Source organism: Helianthus annuus, chromosome 9 (assembly GCF_002127325.2).
Source record: "Helianthus annuus cultivar XRQ/B chromosome 9, HanXRQr2.0-SUNRISE, whole genome shotgun sequence".
Lineage (NCBI taxonomy): Eukaryota > Viridiplantae > Streptophyta > Magnoliopsida > Asterales > Asteraceae > Helianthus > Helianthus annuus.
The window spans coordinates 109,984,919-110,007,326 of record NC_035441.2 but is presented as its reverse complement, the minus strand read 5'-3'; the positions used below and the strand labels follow the sequence as shown (position 1 = coordinate 110,007,326).

The window sequence follows — 22,408 nt, the reverse complement described above, 5'->3', positions numbered from 1 at the left end:
CCAAGAAAACCATCTGTTGCTTAGCCGACTCCTCATCAAAATTCTGTGCGTTTTTCAAATCTATCATGATGTTGCAAGAAAACTTTGCATCAGAACGATTTGCAGAAGACGTAGATCCACTGTGATAACCACTGTGGCTTCCATTGCTTGGACTGCTTTGACTTTCTTTGCTTGCTGAAGAAACATTCTCAGCAGAAAATGCAGTTTTTGGAGAAGTAGCTTTCGGCATCAAACTTTTCGGATAGTACAAATCCAGGTTTTGCTGATAAGATGAGTGATTGACTTTGTATGTTTTCTTCAGTTCTAGCTCATGACTTTCAAGTCTCTCAATCACCAAATCTGGAGTCAAATCTTCAGGAGCAATAGTGTTCTTCAACATCAGTGCGTAATATCTCCAATCCACTTCATCTGGTAATGAATCGAACAGTTTGTCAACAAGTTCTTCATCAGAATACGTGATCTTATGTCGTGCAAGCTCCAGCTTCAGATGACCAAACCTTTCAATCATTTTGCAAACCGATTCATTTTTAAGACAACCAAACATGTCGAATTCTTTTCTAAGAAGTTTCGTTTTATTTTTACAATCTCTTTACTTCCTAGACACTTCTTCTTGAGTTTTTCCCATAAATCTTTTGCATTGGAGTAGTCTATCAATGAAATGATGTCTTCCCGCACTGACTGAAACAGTAATGCCACACACTTTTGCTCGGCTACAAATCCTTCAATTTCTTCAGCTGATCTCAATGCTTCACCATTCTTCTTTCCATTTGCTGATGGAGGTTGCAAAACAAGAGCGTTAAGTGTGTTAAATTACGTATCTTATTGTGTTCTAAACGATTACACGTCTCGAATATGTTAACTACGAAGGTTTGTGATTTTTCAGGTTAAGCGCGTAAAATGGTTAAGTTACAGTAGTTAGAGATGAAGCAGAACGGTCAAAGTTAATAAACATAGTAAATGGTGTTGCTCGGGATTGGTTTCGGGCCGAATGCTAGTTTGGAGTTGCGAGAAAGATAAAAGAATGAAGTCTGGAGCTTGTTGGCAAATTATGTAAAGTTGGAATTGGAATGCATGAAAGCCAAAGAAACAGAAATTACGGATCGTAGCCTACGGCTTACGGTCCGTAGATTACGGTTGAAGGCATAAGGCAGACTTGACTTGTGACATCAGCACATGTGGAAGGGACTATTTTAATCAAGTCACAAAGTAATATAATATCATCACATCATGACTCTAGAACATGGGCCATATATTCATGTGTATTGTAGCAGGCTAGGATCACGTGAACAAAGGGCATTGGGCCGCACATGTGGGCAGCCTACTCACATGAAAGACACAACTGTTTTGGAGGTTGTTGGGACGCCACACAAAGAACAAAACAACAAACATCATCACTAAATGCTGACATGTTGGGCCGAACTCTGAGACATTGGGCAGCCATATTCACGGAATCAAAAGTCAAGGATCCAGTGAGCACGTGACTTCTAGAATTGTTTTAGAGAAGTGGGCCGCACATGGGCCACCACTCAAAAGGTGGACATCATCAAATTTTGACGGGGGACTCTTGGAGGATATCTCTTGGCAGCCGCACACGGAGACAAGTGGGGGCACGAAGACAGAGGGAGACGAAGATCACCAATGAACGGCTAGTCTCCTAGTGGTTTCCTCCGGATAGAGGGTTTTTGTAAGTTGGATAATTTTATGTGTTTGTGACAATCGTTTAACTTGGTGATCTAAGCATTCGATGTTTTTCACCTTTGATTTGATTTATTGGTTGTAAACAATTGCAGTTATTTAAACCTTAATTTCTAAGCATTCAGTTCCCGAGAGTTCTAGTAATTGGGATATATTTGACATGGGGTTAGGGTTTGTAATTGTAATTGATAATCATTCGATAACCTCCCATTATGTATTGACCGGAGTACTTAGTCGTTGATTATCACAATTGATGAATTAAGTTAAACACTTATGTCTATGTGAGTGTTTCGATTAAACACATAATTGAATCTAGCTGCAAAACCTGAAATCTGGAGGAACCATTGTTCTCTCCAACTGTTTACAACCTCGTATTTTCGTAGTTTGTTAGTTAATCAAACAATCAAACCAACAACTGAGTTTTACTTTTTCACTAGTAGTTAATTAAAACTGAGCATTACACACTTTCCACAATCCTCCTCTGGTTCGATATCTGACTTACCCTATCTACTAGTTTATTTCGGTTTTTGCATGTCACTAACGACAGACATCAAAATGACGCCGTTGCCGGGGAGGCGTGCGCAAAGTGTTTAGTGTTAAGTTTTTAGTAAAATAGAAAAAAAATTCAAAAAAAAAAATCAAAAAAAAAATCGAAAAATAGTATCTTATTCGTCACATATTCCACTGTTTGCTTTTACCTTGGGTATACTAGTTTTGTCTGTGCAGATTTATTGCAGATCTTATTATGGAAAGTGCTTACTTGTCATGCCGAGGTTGTGGTAGTCCATGTCACACGCGTGACGATTGTCCTGTGTTCCGGAAAATGTGTGAGGACGAACAAAGGAGAGCAGATGAGTTGGATTTTTATTCTGATGATGATGTCCACCCATACTATTCTTATTTTGATTCGCAGCGAGTTGCATATGATTACCAATCAGATACAGATTATTGTTATGATGAGCAGACATGGTATGAGAGTAGCTATGATCCGGGGATGGTACAAAGCCTGAGTTACCAAGAGGAGTATGACCATTGTTATAATGAATACTCTCAATTTTCTTATGAAGACCATCCGGTACACTATCAGGATGCCTATCATACCCAGTATACAGTTGATCATGGTGAGTCTGAATGTGCACCCCAGTCAGATAGTTACTATCAATCACCCGAATTTAGAAGTCTTATGGAATATAGAAGACAAAGAGAGCTGGCATACATTGAAGAGCAATTGGCGAAACCTGACTTGTCAAGAGAGGACCAGTTGGAGATGTGGATTACGAAGTATAACCTTTTGATGGTTGAAGTGAAGGACGATGGGCCAAGAATGACTCCAATGGAAAAATGCCAAGCCAGGGATAGATGGGTGTCTCTACAGATGTCTCTTTCTCAAGTAAGGGATGAGGTTGTGGAGGTTAATACCACACCGGTGATTCCCCCAATTGCTGAACAGTCAGATGTGGAGAAAATTGTAGAAGGTGATGACGTGAAAGAAGATATTCCACAAAATAAGTGTGGGGATGCACATATAGAGATGAAGAAGGTGGCGGTGAAGGACATCGGGCGGATCATCATAAAGTGGTTGTGCAACAATCCAACTTATCTGCTGATATGGAGTAAAAAGAAATGCTTGTGGAGAGTTAACTATCGAGTGTATGTTGGGAACTCGATAGGAAAGTGTGGATTGAGGCCGGATTGCAGTGCGTCAGTGGACATCTTGATAAAAATTAGACCCCGCTGGATCAGTAATGTCAGGTACCGTGCATTCATGGGAAATACAAGGGGTAAATGTGCACTGAGACCACCATAGCGCATATCAGGTACGGTCTGGCTGAAGACCTTTAAACTTAGCGCTCTCGGGAGGCAGCCCGAGGATGTAGAGTATTGTATTGTATTTTGGTTTGGTTTCGTTTTGGTGTTGGTTCTGTTTTGGCAGGTCACTACGTTTAATTCTTGCGGATGCAATGAGTTAAGTGTGGGGATGTTTGGCAACATCCCCGATGAGACATCAGAGAATCCAAGAGATGTTTACGACCTTGTCTGATCATAGCAGCCGCACCGCTACAGACACTTGCTGATTGAATTATCAGGTTCATGTGTCCCTCTATCCTTTCTTTTATTTTTATTTGTACAATTGGTGGTGTGAACGTTTGTGTTGGGAATGGTGTTACGTGTCGAGTCGTCTAGTTGTTAGCCGTTCATGGTTTGCGGGTGGTATCTCTCGAGTTTAGACTATAAATTGCACCATACATTGGGGACAATGTATCCCAAGTGTGGGGATGCGGTAACTCGAGAGAGGGTTGGTATAATTGTTGATCTTAAATGCTTGAAGTGGTTGAAATAGTGAAAAAATTTGCTGAAAATTGAAAAATTTTGAAAATTTTTGTTTCTCAAGAATGCTTGAAATTCATGAAAACCAACATTTTCAATCATCAGAGGGTTTCTTGCTGATATTAAACTAACTTAGATCCCTAGTCATGGTTGTCCCTTTAAGTTTCATGAGAGTATTTCTGACATGTTTTTAGAAAATAGTTGAGAAGAGATTCCTAACTAGGGGTAACATGCTTTAGGAATTACACATGCTACGTGTCGGCGACCTATATCCCTTTTGTTCGGTGAGATATTTGAGCCTATTTAGTTGTTAGTTGAATTGCAATAAATGTTCATATGCTGAGTGTAGGCCATATGTTACTTTGTGTTAGAACTTGTGTGGTTTGATACGTGCCGAGACTGTGGTTTAGCGTATGCACATAGATGATAAGGGCATTAGGATCCATTCACTGTGCTATATGTTGATTATCCACCCACCTTAGTTAACCATGTTGAGCCTTTTATCCTTCGTTTGCTACACCTTGTTTGACCTGTTTGATTACTAACCATGAATGACAATTGTGTATTTGTTATAAAAAATATAGAAAAAAATAAGAAAAGAAAAAAAAAGAGAAAAGAAAAAAAAAGAAAAAGAAAAAAAAATCATTGTTATGTTCGTGTTAAATAAATGGGTAGAAAATCACCCAAAGTTAGTAGTTATTGTGAATAAAGTTGTCATGGTTTGGTATATTCGTTGTGTTCGCCATATAAACATAAAAATCCAAAAATATTTCCTTACCTTTACCCTTAACCCAAAACCCGAAAGTCCTTTTGATATGTGTTACGTTGTTTGATACAGTGGAGGTATGATTGCTATACAAGCTTATGACTGCAAAGTAGCATGTTTGGTTTTGAGTGAAATATATACTAGCACATTACACGCTAGTCTTGATTAAACCGAGAGGAGTGATTATTGTGAGGGGCGTGTGGCATGTGTGTAGTATCATAAGCATGTTAGTTTAAAATGCGTATCACTTATCTGTCAGATTGTCAATCTCGATTGTGTCAGTCTATGGGACGGGTATGACTTGGGACCTTAATTTGTTAATCCGGTAAGGGATTTAATGGTGATTTGTTAATAAGGTGAGTAATGTTTGTAAGGGTTGCTTGAGGACAATCAATGATAAGTGTGGGGATGTGATGGAGGTTGCAAAACAAGAGCGTTAAGTGTGTTAAATTACGTATCTTATTGTGTTCTAAGCGATTACGCGTCTCGAATATGTTAACTACGAAGGTTTGTGATTTTTCAGGTTAAGCGCGTAAAATGGTTAAGTTACAGTAGTTAGAGATGAAGCAGAACGATCAAAGTTAATAAACATAGTAAATGGTGTTGCTCGGGATTGGTTTCGAGCCGAATGCTAGTTTGGAGTTGCGAGAAAGATAAAAGAATGAAGTCTGGAGCTTGTTGGCAAATTATGTAAAGTTGGAATTGGAATGCATGAAAGCCAAAGAAACAGAAATTACGGATCGTAGCCTACGGCTTACGGTCCGTAGATTACGGTTGAAGGCATAAGGCAGACTTGACTTGTGACATCAGCACATGTGGAAGGGACTATTTTAATCAAGTCACAAAGTAATATAATATCATCACATCATGACTCTAGAACATGGGCCATATATTCATGTGTATTGTAGCAGGCTAGGATCACGTGAACAAAGGGCATTGGGCCGCACATGTGGGCATCCTACTCACATGAAAGACACAACTGTTTTGGAGGTTGTTGGGCCGCCACACAAAGAACAAAACAACAAACATCATCACTAAATGCTGACATGTTGGGGCGAACTCTGAGACATTGGGCAGCCATATTCACGGAATCAAAAGTCAAGGATCCAGTGAACACGTGACTTCTAGAATTGTTTTAGAGAAGTGGGCCGCACATGGGCCGCCACTCAAAAGGTGGACATCATCAAATTTTGATGGGGGACTCTTGGAGGGTATCTCTTGGCAGCCGCACACGGAGACAAGTGGGGGCACGAAGACAGAGGGAGACGAAGATCACCAATGAACGACTAGTCTCCTAGTGGTTTCCTCCGGATAGAGGGTTTTTGTAAGTTGGATAATTTTATGTGTTTGTGACAATCGTTTAACTTGGTGATCTAAGCATTCGATGTTTTTCACCTTTGATTTGATTTATTGGTTGTAAACAATTGCAGTTATTTAAACCTTAATTTCTAAGCATTCAGTTCCCGAGAGTTCTAGTAATTGGGATATATTTGACATGGGGTTAGGGTTTGTAATTGTAATTGATAATCATTCGATAACCTCCCGTTATGTATTGACCGGAGTACTTAGTCGTTGATTATCACAATTGATGAATTAAGTTAAACACTTATATCTATGTGAGTGTTTCGATTAAACACATAATTGAATCTAGCTGCAAAACCTGAAATCTGGAGGAACCATTGTTCTCTCCAACTGTTTACAACCTCGTATTTTCGTAGTTTGTTAGTTAATCAAACAATCAAACCAACAACTGAGTTTTACTTTTTCACTAGTAGTTAACTAAAACTGAGCATTACACACTTTCCACAATCCTCCTCTGGTTCGATATCCGACTTACCCTATCTACTAGTTTATTTCGGTTTTTGCATGTCACTAACGACAGGCATCATTTGCATATCCATTTTTCATACTTTTCCAGCTTGCAAATGCGAATGCCATCAGCCAGTCTTCGAATTTTGTAGACCACCTACTATAGTCTTCTATAGCCATCAGCTTCGGAGGTTTGTTGAATGTACCAAATGCAGTCTCAGACTCCCAAGCTTCTTTCTTTTTCTCTTTCGGTGGATCCTCGTTCGTATTGCTCGAAGACGTATCATTATTTCCAGAACTTCCCGTGAATGCATACATGTCGCTGAAGGGATTCAAGAAAATATCATCCATTTTGATTGTTCCTGCAAAATCAACCAACACTTAGAAAAATTTTCGAAATTTTTGAAAAACAGGACACAAAAGCGGATCTATCTGTATAAGTGACAGATAAGCGGATCTGTATGGTTCAGATAAGCGAACCAAATAAGCGAATCTGTTTGAGCGAACCAGGTAATGTACGTTCGAGCGAACCAGCAAATGTCCGTTCGAGCGGACCAGAAATTGTTTGAATAAGCGGACGGTGTGAGCGAATCCGTACTTGAACAGATAAGCGGACGAGCAATGTATGTTCGAGCGGACCTATATGCATCCGTTCGAGCGAAACTATCAGTAAAACTGTCTGAATGAGCGAACCTGATTGGTTATTTCAAGCGAACCTGTTTAGAATTTTGAGCGAACCTAAACAATTGTTGTCCAAAAAGCGAACCTCTCGATGTTCGAAAAGGCAAACCTATGATTTTACCCAATTTTAACCATTTTTAATCCGAGTTTTAACCTAAAACTTTCTAGGGTTTGTTATTAGTATGTTTTACACGTTATACTAAATTTTCAGACAATTTCAACCGTAGGAACCACTGTAAACCGAAAAAGTATGAGAGAAAGTGAGTAGAAAAGAGAGATTTCTGCAGATTCAAGCTGTAGTAGTATGAACTCCTCGTCCTGAGCTCTGATCCCACTTGTTGGACCGTTGTTTTGACCTGAAAAGTCAGTCGAGACAGTTCATCTTCGTATATAAAGGCGGAAACAGTATATATGAAGTTACACAGCTTGTCCTTTCAATTTCACTGCTTTTTATTGCTTTCTGAGGTAATTTTGACAGAGTTCCGTTCCAAAAGCACACACACGACCACTAAGATCCGCTCAAATGACTCAGCTATATATAGGCCTAGCTGGTTCGCTTATATGGACATCCATATGAGCGGACCTACATAAATGACACAAAAGCGAACCCTTTAGATGTCCTATAAGCGAACCTGATATGATCCTATGAGCGAACCTATATACAAATGTACATAAAAGCGAACCTACATCATATCTTTCTAAATTTAACAATCGAGACCCTCTGATGACCTATCTTTGACCTAAGACTTCACGTAGACGTAGTCAACAGACATCCTATGCATCAACACAGTTCCGCAGGGTTTTGATGAAAGGATATGACTTAGCCGCATGATTGGCTAAGAATCTGTTTAGCGCGGCTAGCCTGCCGGCTAGTCGTTGCATTTCTTTCATCGTGGACGGCGATGGCATACGCTCTATCGCCTGAACCTTCTCCGGGTTTACCTTGAATCCATCTTTTGTTACTATGAATCCAAGGAATTTGCCTTCTTCCATTCCAAACGAGCATTTCCCTGGATTGAGCTTCATATTGACGCTTCGCAGAGTTTGGAATGTTCTTTCGATATCTGTGAGCATGGTATCTTCCTCCATGCTCATGACGACCAGGTCGTCTATATAGATTTCGACACTTTTGCTGAGTTGGTCGCGAAAAGTGTCGTTCATCAACTTTTGATAGGATGCACCTGCATTCCGCAACCCGAACGGCATTGTTGTATAGCAGTAATTTCCGGTAGGTGTGCGGAATGCCTTTTGTCTTCATCCCCGATTGCCATCTGTACCTGGTGGTAGCCTTTGTAGCAATTGAGGAAACACTTCCATCAAATGGTGCGAGGTTATCGACCTTTTCGTCGATCTCTGGAAGTGCATAACAATCCTTGGGACATGCCGTGTTGAGGTCTTTATAATCGACGCACATGCGCCATCCCCCGGATGGTTTATCTACCATGACTGGGTTGGACAACCAAGTCTGGTACTTGACTTCTCGCAGGATGCCTGCGGAGATCAGTTCTTCGACTTGCTCATGCATCGCCTGATTTTTCACGGATCCCAGGTGGCGTTGGCCTTGGATCACGGGCTTGATACCTGGCAAGGTATTCAAGAAGTGTTGCACAATTTCGCGTGGGACCCCCGTCATGTCTGCGGGTGTCCATGCGAAAATATCTTGATTCTTTAAGAGGAGTTGCTTCAGGAGCGCTTTGATGTTGGGGGACAAGGCGTGGCCCAACGTGACCGTTTGCTCTGGGTGTCTCGCATTAAGGACCCATTTTTACGGTTGGTGGTTGGGGGTAGGCCTTGCCATCTTGGTCGGACGCAGTTCATCCGACTCCATGACTTCCTTGCATGCATAGATTATCGCGACCCCTGTTTCGGTTGGGAAACCGACTGCAGAATGGGGTACAGACGTAATCATGTTGAAGTCGCCTTGGGATTCTCTCCCAAGGAGCACGTCATATTTGGAAGTGTGAGGTAAAACCATGAAGTCGCTCGGTGCAGTAATGAGCCAGGTGGCCTGTAATAACGACGGCGCGCCTGTCGCGCGGACCGCTTCGGACTTTTGGAAAGACGACTTGCTCGTCTTTCCAGTCATTGTCCGGTCTTCTCGCCGCCTTGTGCGGCCTTCCTTTGCCTCCGTTGATCATATGGGTTGAGGCCACATACATGGTCCTCTTCCCTGAGTAGGTGCCCTCGCCGTGGGGGGTGATGCGCTTGGTGGGCTTTTGCCCACCTGGAAACAGATGTTGCAGCTTCCCCTCCTTTAGGGCTCGCTCAATCTCCAGCCGGAGACTGATGCAGTTATTTGTTGCGTGGCCCGAATCTTTGTGATAGTCGCAATATAGCGTGAGGTCCTGGTTTTTCTTGGACTTCATCGCCTGGGTCGGTCGCAGAAAATGCGCGTCTGAAAGGAGGACGTCGCTTGGCGTCTGAGTAATCTCGGTCCAATTACAGTCCCGAGTTTGTTTTTTCGACGCCCGTTTCTCCCGCTGGGCGTTGATAGTTGCCCTTGCGTCGGGCTGGCTGTTGCGTGGGACGTATGGCGTGGGATCGCTGCCGCGATTCCAGGTGTCCCGGTTGCGCTTATTATTGCGCTTAGGCTCTTGGTGGGAGGACTGGCCTTCCACTCGGGGCGGTGCTTTGCCAACATGCGGTTTGAGGGACCGCTGAGTCTTGGCGTATGTCTTGACCGCAGTCATGACATCTTCCCATTTTTTTGGCAATCCGTCCTTGCCAGAGAGAGTCATAACCATCTGATCATCTCTAACTGCGACGATGTAGTGGTTACGTGCCATTTGGTCGGCAACATCACCTATCTCTAGGCATTCTTTGTTGAATCGGACGAAGAACGCTTCTATTGATTCGTCGTCCCTGCGCCAGATGTTCATGACGTCCATGGAATCACGTTCATGGCGTTGCTGGCTAAAATGCGTGAGGAACTTAGCTTCTAAGTCCTCGAATAAGGCCAGTGATCCTACTGGCAAAGAATCGAACCAAGCCCTCACCAGGCCCGTGAGGGTCTGGGGAAAAAATTGATACCAGGTGGGTTCGTCCCACTTGCCGTTACACCCCGCGACGGTGAAGATATTTCTGTGGTCGTCCGGATCGGACGAACCATTGTATTTCCCAATGTTCAATGGGAATTTCGTGGTGCTGACATCGGCGTTGGCGATTCTTGGGACGATCTTAGAGTTTTCGGCCGCAGATTTCGGCCTGTAGGGTTGGCTCTCGGGGCGCTTTGCAGCGCAGAGGTATGTGTTGCAGGGGTGAGTGGGAGGAACATAGTGACGTCCTCCCGGTCTGCTGCTGGTAGCGTGGGATTCCCCGCGGTATGTATGGTCACCCGGGTCGGTATGACCATATCCTTCATTATGGGACTGCGGTCCCAATCGGCTTTGGATGCCGGAGCCATGCCGGGCTGTGGGTTGTCGCCTGTCGTCGCTGTAAGGGCTTAGGCGGCTATTTACTGGGCCCCTACTGCGGGACTCATAGGAGGAATCATCCTCGTTGATTGTGCGGACGTCACAGTAAGAGGATCCGCGGTCCTCCCGTCTACTTCTGGAGGCTAGACGTGAGGGTACCCTGCCATCGTATTGTAAAGTACGATCCGCGCCAATGATGAAACAATGGTTAACCGGGCAGGGTTAACTCACTGGTCTCGTCAAGAAGGGTTAATCCCTTCCTCTCGAGGATCGCTGGCTGGATCGTCCGCTGGTTGATCTCCTGCACAAGGAAACAAGCCGTGACTCGTAACAAGGAGGATGGGGTGGGGGGGGGTGCTCATTGTTACCACTCTCTGGCGTGAGAATCAGTAGTTTGCTTGGGAAGCAAAGTGTGATAGTAGTAGTAGTGAGAGAGTTGTGAAGAGATACCTCAAACCTGGTTTGGGGTTGGTATTTATAGCCGAGGAGTGAAGGAGGTGGACGGACGGACTGACTGACGACATGCTGCCCCTTTGCAGGTGTGTCAGGCTTGTCGGTTATGGAGATGGAGCCACGTCAGTCTGTCGCTTACGTAGACCTGACAGGTGACTGTCATTGGTGCTACTTGCTCTGTGGTGTCAGTACCAGTTGCTGAGTGCACAGGATGCGGTGCGGGCCGCATCGCTGCTTGCGGTAACTTCTGATGTTCCCGCGTCTCATGCTTTGATCAAGAAATACGCGAGATGCGGTGCCAAGCCGCATCGCCGTCCGTGGTGATTGTTGCTGTTGCCTGCGTCCCTTGTCGTGACGAAAATGCCCATATGATGCGGTGCCAGCCGCATCGCTATGCACGTCTGCTTTCATGCACAAGGTAAGGCTTCTCATCCTTAGACTGATTGGATTCGAAGGATGCGTCCGCGTGGACGCGTTTATTGCTGGTGGGGGTTATTTGATAAGGGTAATGATCACTCGCGGTTTAGCTGGCGCGAGATTTAGGACCATACCTTTTCAATAGCCTCATAACTTTATTGATGAAGGGTTGGCTAACGAACTTACACATCCATTTCCTACTTATACAAAACCCAACTGGGGGAATAGTGCCAGGCAGCTGCCTGGCACTCCCCCATTGGACCAAAATGTTTATTGTTTTATATTCATTTTAAAATTACGTTTTTGCCCCTAACTCAAAATAAAATTACGTTTTCGCCCCCAGCTCAAAATAAAATTACGTTTTTTGTCCCTATCTCAAAATTACGATCTTGCCCTCAATTCAAAATTACGACTTTGCCTGGCACTCTCCCATTGGACCAACCCGTTTATTATTTTATATCTATTCTAAAATCATGTTTTCGTCCCTCTCTAAAATTACGGTTTTGCCCCCAGCTCAAAATAAATTTACGCTTTTGTCCCTAGCAAAAAATTGCGATTTTTCCCTCCATTCAAAATAAAATTGTGGTTTTGCCCTCAGCTCAGAATTATCTTTTTGCGCCCAGTTTAAAATAAAATTTTGTTTTTGCCCACACTTAAAAATTACGATTTTGCCCTCTGTTCAAAAATGTGATTTTCCCGTTTAAAAATTGTGATTTCGCCCTCAATTCAAAATTACGTTTTTTTTCCAGTTCAAAATAAAATTATGTTTTTGTCCCCAACTCAAAATTACGTTTTTTTCCCTCGGTTCAAAATAAAATTGTGCTTTTGCCTCTAGCTTAAATTATGATTATGCCCTTAGTTCAAATTTGTATTACGTTGTTACCCCAAGTTAAAAATTACGAATTTGCTCCTGTGAAAATTTACAATTTTGCCCCAGGTTCAAATTTACAGTACTGCCATTACTTTAGCTTTTGTCAAATTATGATTTTACCCCAGTCTAAAAATACAACTTTCCCCGTTAAAATTTACAATATTGCCATTGTTTTAGTTTTTTTTATAAAAACTATAAAAGTGTTTTGTTTTAATTGGTTGACTCGATTTAATTGTTTTTCGTTTCAATGAGCTGACTAACACTCGCTCATTATTCGGTCATCGCCCCGCAACGCGGACGGAGCACCAACTAGTTTGGTAAATACTTGTGTGAAAACGTGTCCTATTTTCTAAAGGGTGATGCAACCCATGTAATTCACATATGATGTGCCAACCAATGGATAATTATGACATGGAGTTGTAAACTTAGTGGTTAGTCTTTTTTTTTTTTTTTTCTAGTCCTTTATAAATGACACTTTCAAACATGAAGAAACCTTCTAAATAAGTTAACCTAAATTTAAAAACTAAGAAAAAATTATGTGGATGTTCCATGTGTGTTTCACGTGATTTGCTCGCTCATTTAGTTGTTTTGATCGTAAGTTGTATAACTTATTTTGTTGTTTTGATCCTAAGTTATATAAATTATACATCTAGATCACTAGTTTGCCATGTAGCATTGATTGTCCCTAAAATGGATTAACGTTAACTTTTGTTGTTAAGTGAGTGTTAACTTAATATTAAACTTTTTTTGAAAGACAGAGAAATCTTAGGCTACTTGGTATGGGTGAGGCTCATCCTTGGAGGATAGGCCTTCACATTAGCGCCATGTAGGATGAGTGTGAGGATGGGGCAAAGAGGATGGAGCCACGGAAAGGGTTAACTTTGTACAATAGTAACCAAGTTTTAAGAGTGTTCTAATTAGGTCACTCATAATTCTTTTTGTTCCAATTAGGTCATTCAAGTTTCATTTGATGTTTCAATCCTAGATATTTTACCTAAATAGAAGGTCATCAATCCTAAATGACATTTATTTATGTTTTTTATTTAAAAAATTTGTTGACATGGCACATAAATGCCAAATGGATGAGAAAAAAAAATGAGAAATAGGTTTATAAAAATTTAAAAAAATTGTGGAAAAATTAACAAAATGCGATTTTAAAAAAAAATTGTAAAAAAGTTAAAAAAAATGCGAAAAATTTAAAAAAATGTGATTTACCCTATTTCTAATAAATAAATTAATAAAACCTCCTAAATCATTTCGTTCAAATTACTAAAAATTATGAAAGTTTTGTTAAAAAAATTAAAACGGGCCGAAAATGCAATTGCTTTTTACCAAACTCTTCATACTACTAATAATACCGATTCATGGAACATCACTTTAGAAATAAGGATATGGTGGGAATAGTACCTAATTGTTTGTTTTACGATTTGTAATATTGATAGTATTGGATTTTGGGTTTTGACTTATTATATTTCTTTTATTTGATTCTATGCATCATGTTTTAAAAAAAAAGTTAAATAAATGTCATGTAGGACTATGACATGCTATTCAGGTAAAATATCTAGTATTAGAACACCAAAATAAAGTAGAATGATCTAATTGGAACAATAAATTTTATTAGTGACTTAATTGGAACACTTCTAAAACTTCATTACTATTTTGTGGCATATTCCCCCACGGAAATAGGGGATGTGCCTTAAATATATATATGTTGTGTGTATTTGTGTGTGAGAGGAGGAGGCACGTCCTCGTCGTCAAGGGTCCGACGGTCTCGACAAAGGAGGCACGGCGACGAAGCTAAGGAAATGGAGAGGGGGTCGGCGCCGCCCCAGAACGTCCCTCGGACGACCCCGTACCGAGTAGAGTTAATATCTATTACCCCATCCTTTATATCAACAATATAAAAGATTAAAAAAAATAAACCATCTATCCTATGGATTCACCACCACCAAACCAGCCCTCATATGGCCATATACCCCCATCTTCTTCGGTGAATGCAACCCTAACCTAGGGCTAGCAAAACATGTCAAAAGAGGTTACACAAGTCAGACACAATATGACACGATTACTATGTGTACTAAACACAAAGACGACACAATTAGTTAATCGTGTCATTTCCTTAAACACGAACACAAACCTGTGTAATAAGCGAGTAACACGACACGACCTATTTAAACACGATTAACTTTACACACAACCTGACCCAACACGACGCGACGGGACCTTCATTAAAAAGTTGCATTACAATCCATAGAATTTATATCAATTAAATCAGATAATTGCAAAAGCTCTGATACAAACCCTAGATCTTGTTAGAAATATTATTATTATTATTGTTAAACTTTAGTTATGTAATTTAATTTAATTATTAGAACCGATAAGTTATGTACTCGTTATTAGAACCGTTAAGATAGGATGATATGCGGATCGATGATAAGCGGGTGATCAAATCTTCATGGCAGTTACCCGCCAAAAGAAACCGCCAAATTGTATGTTTAAATAATGTCTTGCCGGGAATCATTCCGATCTATCAAGACAATTTGTATCTAACAAACTTGTCCGCTCAATCCTTCGTTTCTCTCTTCTCTGCAAGTTCAATACTTATTTGTTGTTTAGATATTTCAAGATGTCTGTTTTCCACTCTTGTTCTTCCGCTGCTAATAATGTTGTTGATCCGGTTAGCCATTATCATCATGAAACTAATTCGGATTTCCAACATAGTGGTATCAGAGCCACTCATGGAAAACAAACCGAAATCAATGAAACCACTACCACTCTTCCTTGTCAACATTGCACCGATGAAATTACTGAAAGGAACAAGCGTAACCCTCGTGTACGACTTTGTTACTATTGTCACTCACCAGGCCATCAGATTTACAACTGTATGGCAAAAGATAATGATGAAACATCCCAACTGTTAAAACAGGCGATCAATGTTGGGATCAGACGGAAAGAAGAAGATGTTCACTGCAATGAAGAGATGATTGTCTCCGGCACCGATGGCGGACAATGGGCAGGAATATGGTATGTTAATCCGGTGTTCAATCATCATTTTTCCGGTAATATAAATACTTTCAAAAGGGTGAAACACATGATGGGTGTAGAGACAAGATCGGGTATGAACAATTTTTTGTTTATAAGAGGAGTTGGGTCGGTTGATTTGAAAACAGGGAATGAAACGTTAAACATTCAAAGTGTATATTATTCACCGGAAATTGATCGTAATGTCTTAAGCCTTGATCAACTTACATTACAAGGTTTTACGGTCAAAAGATCCGGTGATAAATGTAAGATATACCCCATGTTTTCAACCCCGGTAATAAACTCAATAAACGATAAAACTGGCTTGACGAAGGAGGAAGAGTTGGGTGAAAATGAGAAACGAAGATTGCAGGAAATGGGAACCGTAGATGAACAATTCAAAGAAGAATATCTGAATTCTTACTTTGAAACACTAAACGTTTCGGATGAGAATGAATACGATTGGAATCTACTAATCTTGAGGGCATTAGAATTTAACGAATTTGCAGATTGCAAAGCGTTAATAGACATGCTCGATGACAGAGAATATGTCTTCAAATACAAAGTAGATCTCCAAAAGAAATTCGAGGAAATGGTTCGGTGGTTCTTGAAGGTATACATGGGGATTACATCCAGGCCAATCCCTCCTTATTCTCCGAACCGGAAGAAGATTGACTTGTTAAGTTTGTTTATCTTGGTCATAAGAGACGGAGGATACAGAGAGATTACTACTGAAAATACGTGGCCGATTATCGCTAAAGACTTAGGATTTGAATATCAAGATGGAGACTATATAAGGATCATATACGCCATGTATCTCGACGTTTTGGAATATTACTATAAGTTCAAGTCAGTCCAAGAGGAAGTTCATGTAAAGGAAATGATGAATAATGAAACAGAAATCAATGGGGGTCATCACAGGAGAACTAAAAGTGCAGAAGTTGCAGCAGTTCATGATCAAAGAAATGGTGATGCAACACATTTTGCACTATTCACTCGAAAGGGCAGCGAAGATGATTGGAATGTACACAAGAAAAGGAAACGTTTCAATTTTGATCACGCGAAGAAGGCTGTGGATGATGCAAATCGCAGTGTTATGCAGCATAATTACAACATAACCAAAGTTTAAGGGGGTTGTGTTAGAAATATTATTATTATTATTGTTAAACTTTAGTTATGTAATTTAATTTAATTATTAGAACCGATAAGTTATGTACTCGTTATTAGAACCGTTAAGATAGGATGATATGCGGATCGATGATAAGCGGGTGATCAAATCTTCATGGCAGTTACCCGCCAAAAGAAACCGCCAAATTGTATGTTTAAATAATGTCTTGCCGGGAATCATTCCGATCTATCAAGACAATTTGTATCTAACAAACTTGTCCGCTCAATCCTTCGTTTCTCTCTTCTCTGCAAGTTCAATACTTGTTTGTTGTTTAGATATTTCAAGATGTCTGTTTTCCACTCTTGTTCTTCCGCTGCTAATAATGTTGTTGATCCGGTTAGCCATTATCATCATGAAACTAATTCGGATTTCCAACAGATCTGAGATAGGGAATCAATTCGAGCAATTGCAAATGATACTGTCAATTTATTCTACAAGATCTGAAATCAACTGTGTTGATAGAAACATCTTCTGCAAACAAAATTCAACACCAAAATAGTAGAAACAATAGCGCGAATATCACCAACTTAAGCACAAAACCATATATCTTCATAAAAATGAAAGAAAATCATAGAGAAAGTTGCATCAAAATCTCACATGTAGAGCCAGATTCGAACATTTTAAGCCCGAACCTCCTATTGAATTTTAAAAAATAATCTGGAGATAAAGGGAAAATTACGTCAAGAAATATTTTTTCTTTTATTGAAAGGGGTGGGACCCATAGATTTAAGTATTTTAATTTTTTTAATATTAATGGGTATATTGCTCATTTTATACTCACTTAACTGGCGTCCATCCATTTCAAGGACTATCAGTGTTACATTTTGACAGGCTATTAGTCTAAATGTGTAATTTTTGAAAGTAAGGGACTAAAACAACAATATAAATAAACATCATGACCATTGTATTTTTTTCCCACAAGTCTAAAACTATTATATTAGATAAGGTATGGGATCATATATATAAACAGGTATGTTTGTAAAAACCGTAAGAACCAACAATAATATTGGTGAGAATTCCAATTATAAAGCATTTGACACATACCAGATACAACAATGAACTCCTCATGAGTCCTCAAATCACCACCAATGTCTTGGTTTGCTTGATGGGTGGCTAGAGAGATGATGAGTGGAAGCATGAACGATGTCGACAAGCGGTTGTCAAGTGACTACAACTGTGACCTCCCAAAGGCATACTCGAGTGACTCGTGTAGGAGACGGTAGGAACATGTTGTGTGCCAAATTTAGAAGCAAGAACAAAGAAAAAAGACAAGGATCAGAAGTAACACTTACCAAAAGCTGCATTTGCACCATCATATTCAAAACACAACTTACAAAGAAAATATTCACATAAGCAAAGAATTTTATCCACCATACACCAAAAAACTACCATACATGGTGTGTGCATATTATATCTACATAGGATAATATTCTGATTCACATATCTTGGCATGAGGGTGCAAGCAAGAACTCATCTTTGTGGCGGGAAATAAGGATCTTCTTTGTTCTGGTAAATCCGAAATAACTGTTTTGAGTATTTAGTTGCAAGTGTCAAGCATAGTTCGATCCCCTTCGAGTCATATTTTTTCAGTTCTTCCACCGTTACGCTAAGATCGCCATTAGGATCTCCATCCGTGAGAATTTCAGCCAGCTTGCTAGCCCTGCAAGCACACATTTTAACAACATTAATGATAAATTATGTTAGAACATATTAAGAATAATGTATTAAAAAAAAATAATCACCTCCATGCATCAGTCTGGCTAAACCCTTGCTCGTTATGGTATCTTGTTACTTTAGATGCTTTCTCGTCACCCGTTTGTCGCCTATAAAGAGCACAAACCGCACTCATACACAATGCAGGATCTTTACCAAAATCAGATAACATGTCCCCCTCTAGATCCCACTTCCGATTCGGAATCTTTCTCCTGCCAATCTTATCCAAAGCTGCTTTATATTCATTTAAAGCGTCGTCGGACTCATCAGCGCTCTCACTACTTTCAGAACCGTCAACAATAAATCCACCCAAACTTTCACCTTCACTCTCTGACTCATCTACGCCATCATTATTTTCCCCAACGTCACTTGAAACAGCGGTTTTATTCAAGTCAAAACTGCGTTTGTCTTGTTTGTTTTTAAATTCGGATTTTCTCAGTCTCGTTAAGTACCTCCTTCTACTTACATTCTCTTTCACTTCTTCCTCATCATCACTTGCAACAATTTGGGCAGCCCGTCTTCTTTTAGCACTTCTAGTACTCGATGAACGAACTCTAAACTCGTCATCAGTATGTTCAAGATTAGTCTTTTGGAGGTCATTCTCGCGAGAACATTGACTTTTAGTCAAATCACCCCATTTTCTAACGTTTTTCACTTTTGGAATCTCGTTGTAGTTTACATCCTCGTCACTAATATCAATAACGCCTGGAGTAGATGGCGCCATCTTCTTATTGGGCCATCCGTCTTCTTCCTCAAACGATAACCGTTTTCTAACTCGGCTATGAAAAACTTGTTTAGTCCCTCTCGAAACCGCATTAACATCCTCTTGGACTATCTTTGCCTCCAACTGTTTAACCTTCTCCTTCAACTTCTTTTTCACACAGGTTGAATCAAATAAAACCTTCTGCATCATTTTGATCTTCCCCTTGAGTTCTTGGTTCTTTTTCTTCAAATCTTCAACCTCAGTTTCCAATATCAAACACCTCATTTCATCTTTTTTGCTCTTTTCTTCCAATTCAACACATATTTTTCTTAAATTCTCAAACTGCTTAGCAAAATCTGTCTCAATAGCCATCTTTTTCATCAATCACTGCATGCATTACAACTAAATAATGACAAAATCAATCATAATAACAAAATATAGAATCAGCGATTCAATTAATAAGCAAACAAATATGCAAAATTAGGGCTAACAGAAACCCTAGGTAATTAAACATTGAAGAATTAGAAACAATAACTTGAATATTTACAAAACATGACTTCATTTGAAATAAAACTTACAGTATTTTTCAACCGAGCGAACTACAGAATGGATTTGTGAAAAGTTTCTTGAATCACAGAAGCAACAAGATCGTAAGCAGTAAGTTGATGTTAAGTGTTGGTCGGCCGACGAACTAACCGGAAAGTTATAACTGAATAACTGATTTCATAAACTGAATACGCTCGCAAAATAAAAAGGGACTCCATGGGACCGGAGAGGTGATTTGGGCAGATAAATATGCACCCAACCAAGTAATTTTACATGTTACATGTTACGTAGAGTATCAAAACGTAAAATAACTCGAATTTATATTGTTAAAAGGGAATGTATTATAATTGATCAGACTCGTTTTAAAACGAAGTTTATGTAAAAATGTTAATCAACTAAAGTGTACATAAAAATAAGCATAAAAACGTATTGTATTTAACCTGACTCATTTTCAAAAAATAAAAAATTATGCGGAAATGTGAACCAACTTGAATTTAGACTATCACATATATAAAAAGTATGTAAAAATAGTGTTTTTTTAATTAAAGAATGGTAAACTTGAAGCTTTATAAATTCGAGAGAGTAAAAATGACATTTTATAAATTTTTTACAGAGTTGATTGAGTGTAAATATTAAAAGTTGAGTAAGATGCACAAAAAGATAAACAAAAAAAAAATAAATCACTAAATGACAAAAAAAAATACGGTAGTTTTTGTTCCTAGTTACCTACGTATACAAAAATATGTGCGGCAATAGTTTCACCTAACTATTGGTTCAAAAGGGCGGCTATCCTTTTTAAATTTTTTTTTTATATTTTTGAATTTAAATATAACTATTATTTTTTTCATTTTTCATTTTTTCCTATTGGTGAAGTCAAATTTCGTCAATTTTATCATTGATTTTGTTTTCCTCCCTCCTAACCAAATTATGGTTTTGCCTTGTATTGAAATTTACATCTTCCCAACGATTTTTTTGTCCCTACCAAATTACGATTTTGCCCCTAATGTAAAATTACAGTCATGCCATTATTATTTTTTTTTTTGACAAAACTAAGGTAGTGTTTTTGTTTTAATTGGTTGACTTGATGTAATTTTTATTCGTGTCAAGCGGCAAGCGGCTGCCTGGCACACATTCATTTGTCCTGAAAAATTTCAGTTTTGCCCCAGCTTAAAGTTATAGTCTTTTTATCATTTTAGTTTTTTTAGCAAAAGTATGAGAGTGTTTTGTTTTAATTGGTTGACTTGATTTTTTTTAAGATCGTGTTATCAGTAGTATATACAAGTAATCGAAACATAGACATACATGTAATGAGAGAGAAATATTCGGCTTGATGCCCCGCAACACGGGCGGGGCAATAACTAGTTATTATATATTATATATATTATTGTAGGTAAACAAAAATATGTGCGGCAATAGTTTCACCTAACTATTGGTTCAAAAGGGCGGCTATCCTTTTTAAATTTTTTTTTATATTTTTGAATTTAAATATAACTATTATTTTTTTCATTTTTCATTTTTTCCCATTGGTGAAGTCAAATTTCTTTTAAATTTACAATTTTATCATTGATTTTGTTTTCCTCCCTCCTAGCCAAATTACGGTTTTGCCCTGTATTGAAATTTACATCTTCCCAACGATTTTTTTGTCCTTACCAAATTACGATTTTGCCCCTAATGTAAAATTACAGTTATGCCATTATTTTTTTTTTTTTTGACAAAACTAAGGTAGTGTTTTGTTTTAATTGGTTGACTTGATGTAATTTTTATTCGTGTCAAGCGGCAAGCGGCTGCCTGGCACACATTCATTTGTCCTGAAAAATTTCAGTTTTGCCCCAGCTTAAAGTTATAGTCTTTTTATCATTTTAGTTTTTTTAGCAAAAGTATGAGAGTGTTTTGTTTTAATTGGTTGACTCGATTTTTTTTAAGATCGTGTTATCAGTAGTATATACAAGTAATCGAAACATAGACGTACATGTAATGAGAGAGAAATATTCGGCTTGATGCCCCGCAACGCGGGCGGGGCAATAACTAGTTATTATATATTATATATATTATTGTAGGTAAACAAAAATATGTGCGGCAATAGTTTCACCTAACTATTGGTTCAAAAGGGCGGCTATCCTTTTTAATTTTTTTTTTTATATTTTTGAATTTAAATATAACTATTATTTTTTTCATTTTTCATTTTTTCCCATTGGTGAAGTCAAATTTCGTTTAAATTTACAATTTTATCATTGATTTTGTTTTCCTCCCTCCTAGCCAAATTATGGTTTTGCCCTGTATTGAAATTTACATCTTCCCAACGATTTTTTTGTCCCTACCAAATTACGATTTTGCCCCTAATGTAAAATTACAGTCATGCCATTGTTTTTTTTTTTTTTTGACAAAACTAAGGTAGTGTTTTGTTTTAATTGGTTGACTTGATGTAATTTTTATTCGTGTCAAGCAGCAAGCGGCTGCCTGGCACACATTCATTTGTCCTGAAAAATTTCAGTTTTGCCCCAGCTTAAAGTTATAGTCTTTTTATCATTTTAGTTTTTTTAGCAAAAGTATGAGAGTGTTTTGTTTTAATTGGTTGACTCGATTTTTTTTAAGATCGTGTTATCAGTAGTATATACAAGTAATCGAAACATAGACGTACATGTAATGAGAGAGAAATATTCGGCTTGATGCCCCGCAACGCGGGCGGGGCAATAACTAGTTATTATATATTATATATATTATTGTAGGTAAACAAAAATATGTGCGGCAATAGTTTCACCTAACTATTGGTTCAAAAGGGCGGCTATCCTTTTTAATTTTTTTTTTTATATTTTTGAATTTAAAT

General features: G+C 38.9%; 1 protein-coding gene across 1 annotated transcript; it reads right to left on the bottom strand.

Annotated features, from left to right (window-relative positions):
- Positions 1-17,904: 17,904 nt before the first annotated feature.
- LOC110874505 lies at positions 17,905-19,802 on the bottom strand. The gene is made up of 3 exons (XM_022123118.2): positions 19,617-19,802; positions 18,365-19,425; positions 17,905-18,282 (listed from the first exon to the last, which is right to left on the bottom strand). Exons 2-3 carry the CDS (start codon positions 19,417-19,419, stop codon positions 18,093-18,095), a joined length of 1,245 nt encoding a protein of 414 aa, XP_021978810.1. The 5' UTR covers positions 19,420-19,425; positions 19,617-19,802; the 3' UTR covers positions 17,905-18,092.
- Positions 19,803-22,408: the final 2,606 nt, after the last annotated feature.

What these genes read in the sequence shown, in the direction of transcription:
- LOC110874505 (XM_022123118.2), bottom strand. Translation starts at nt 19,419, where the DNA reads ATGAAAAAGATGGCTATTGAGACAGATTTTGCTAAGCAGTTTGAGAAT. An exon ending in AGCCAGACTGATGCATGGAG is followed by an intron (nt 18,283 to 18,364) that starts GTGATTATTTTT and finishes GTGTGCTTGCAG; the next exon opens with GGCTAGCAAGCTGGCTGAAA.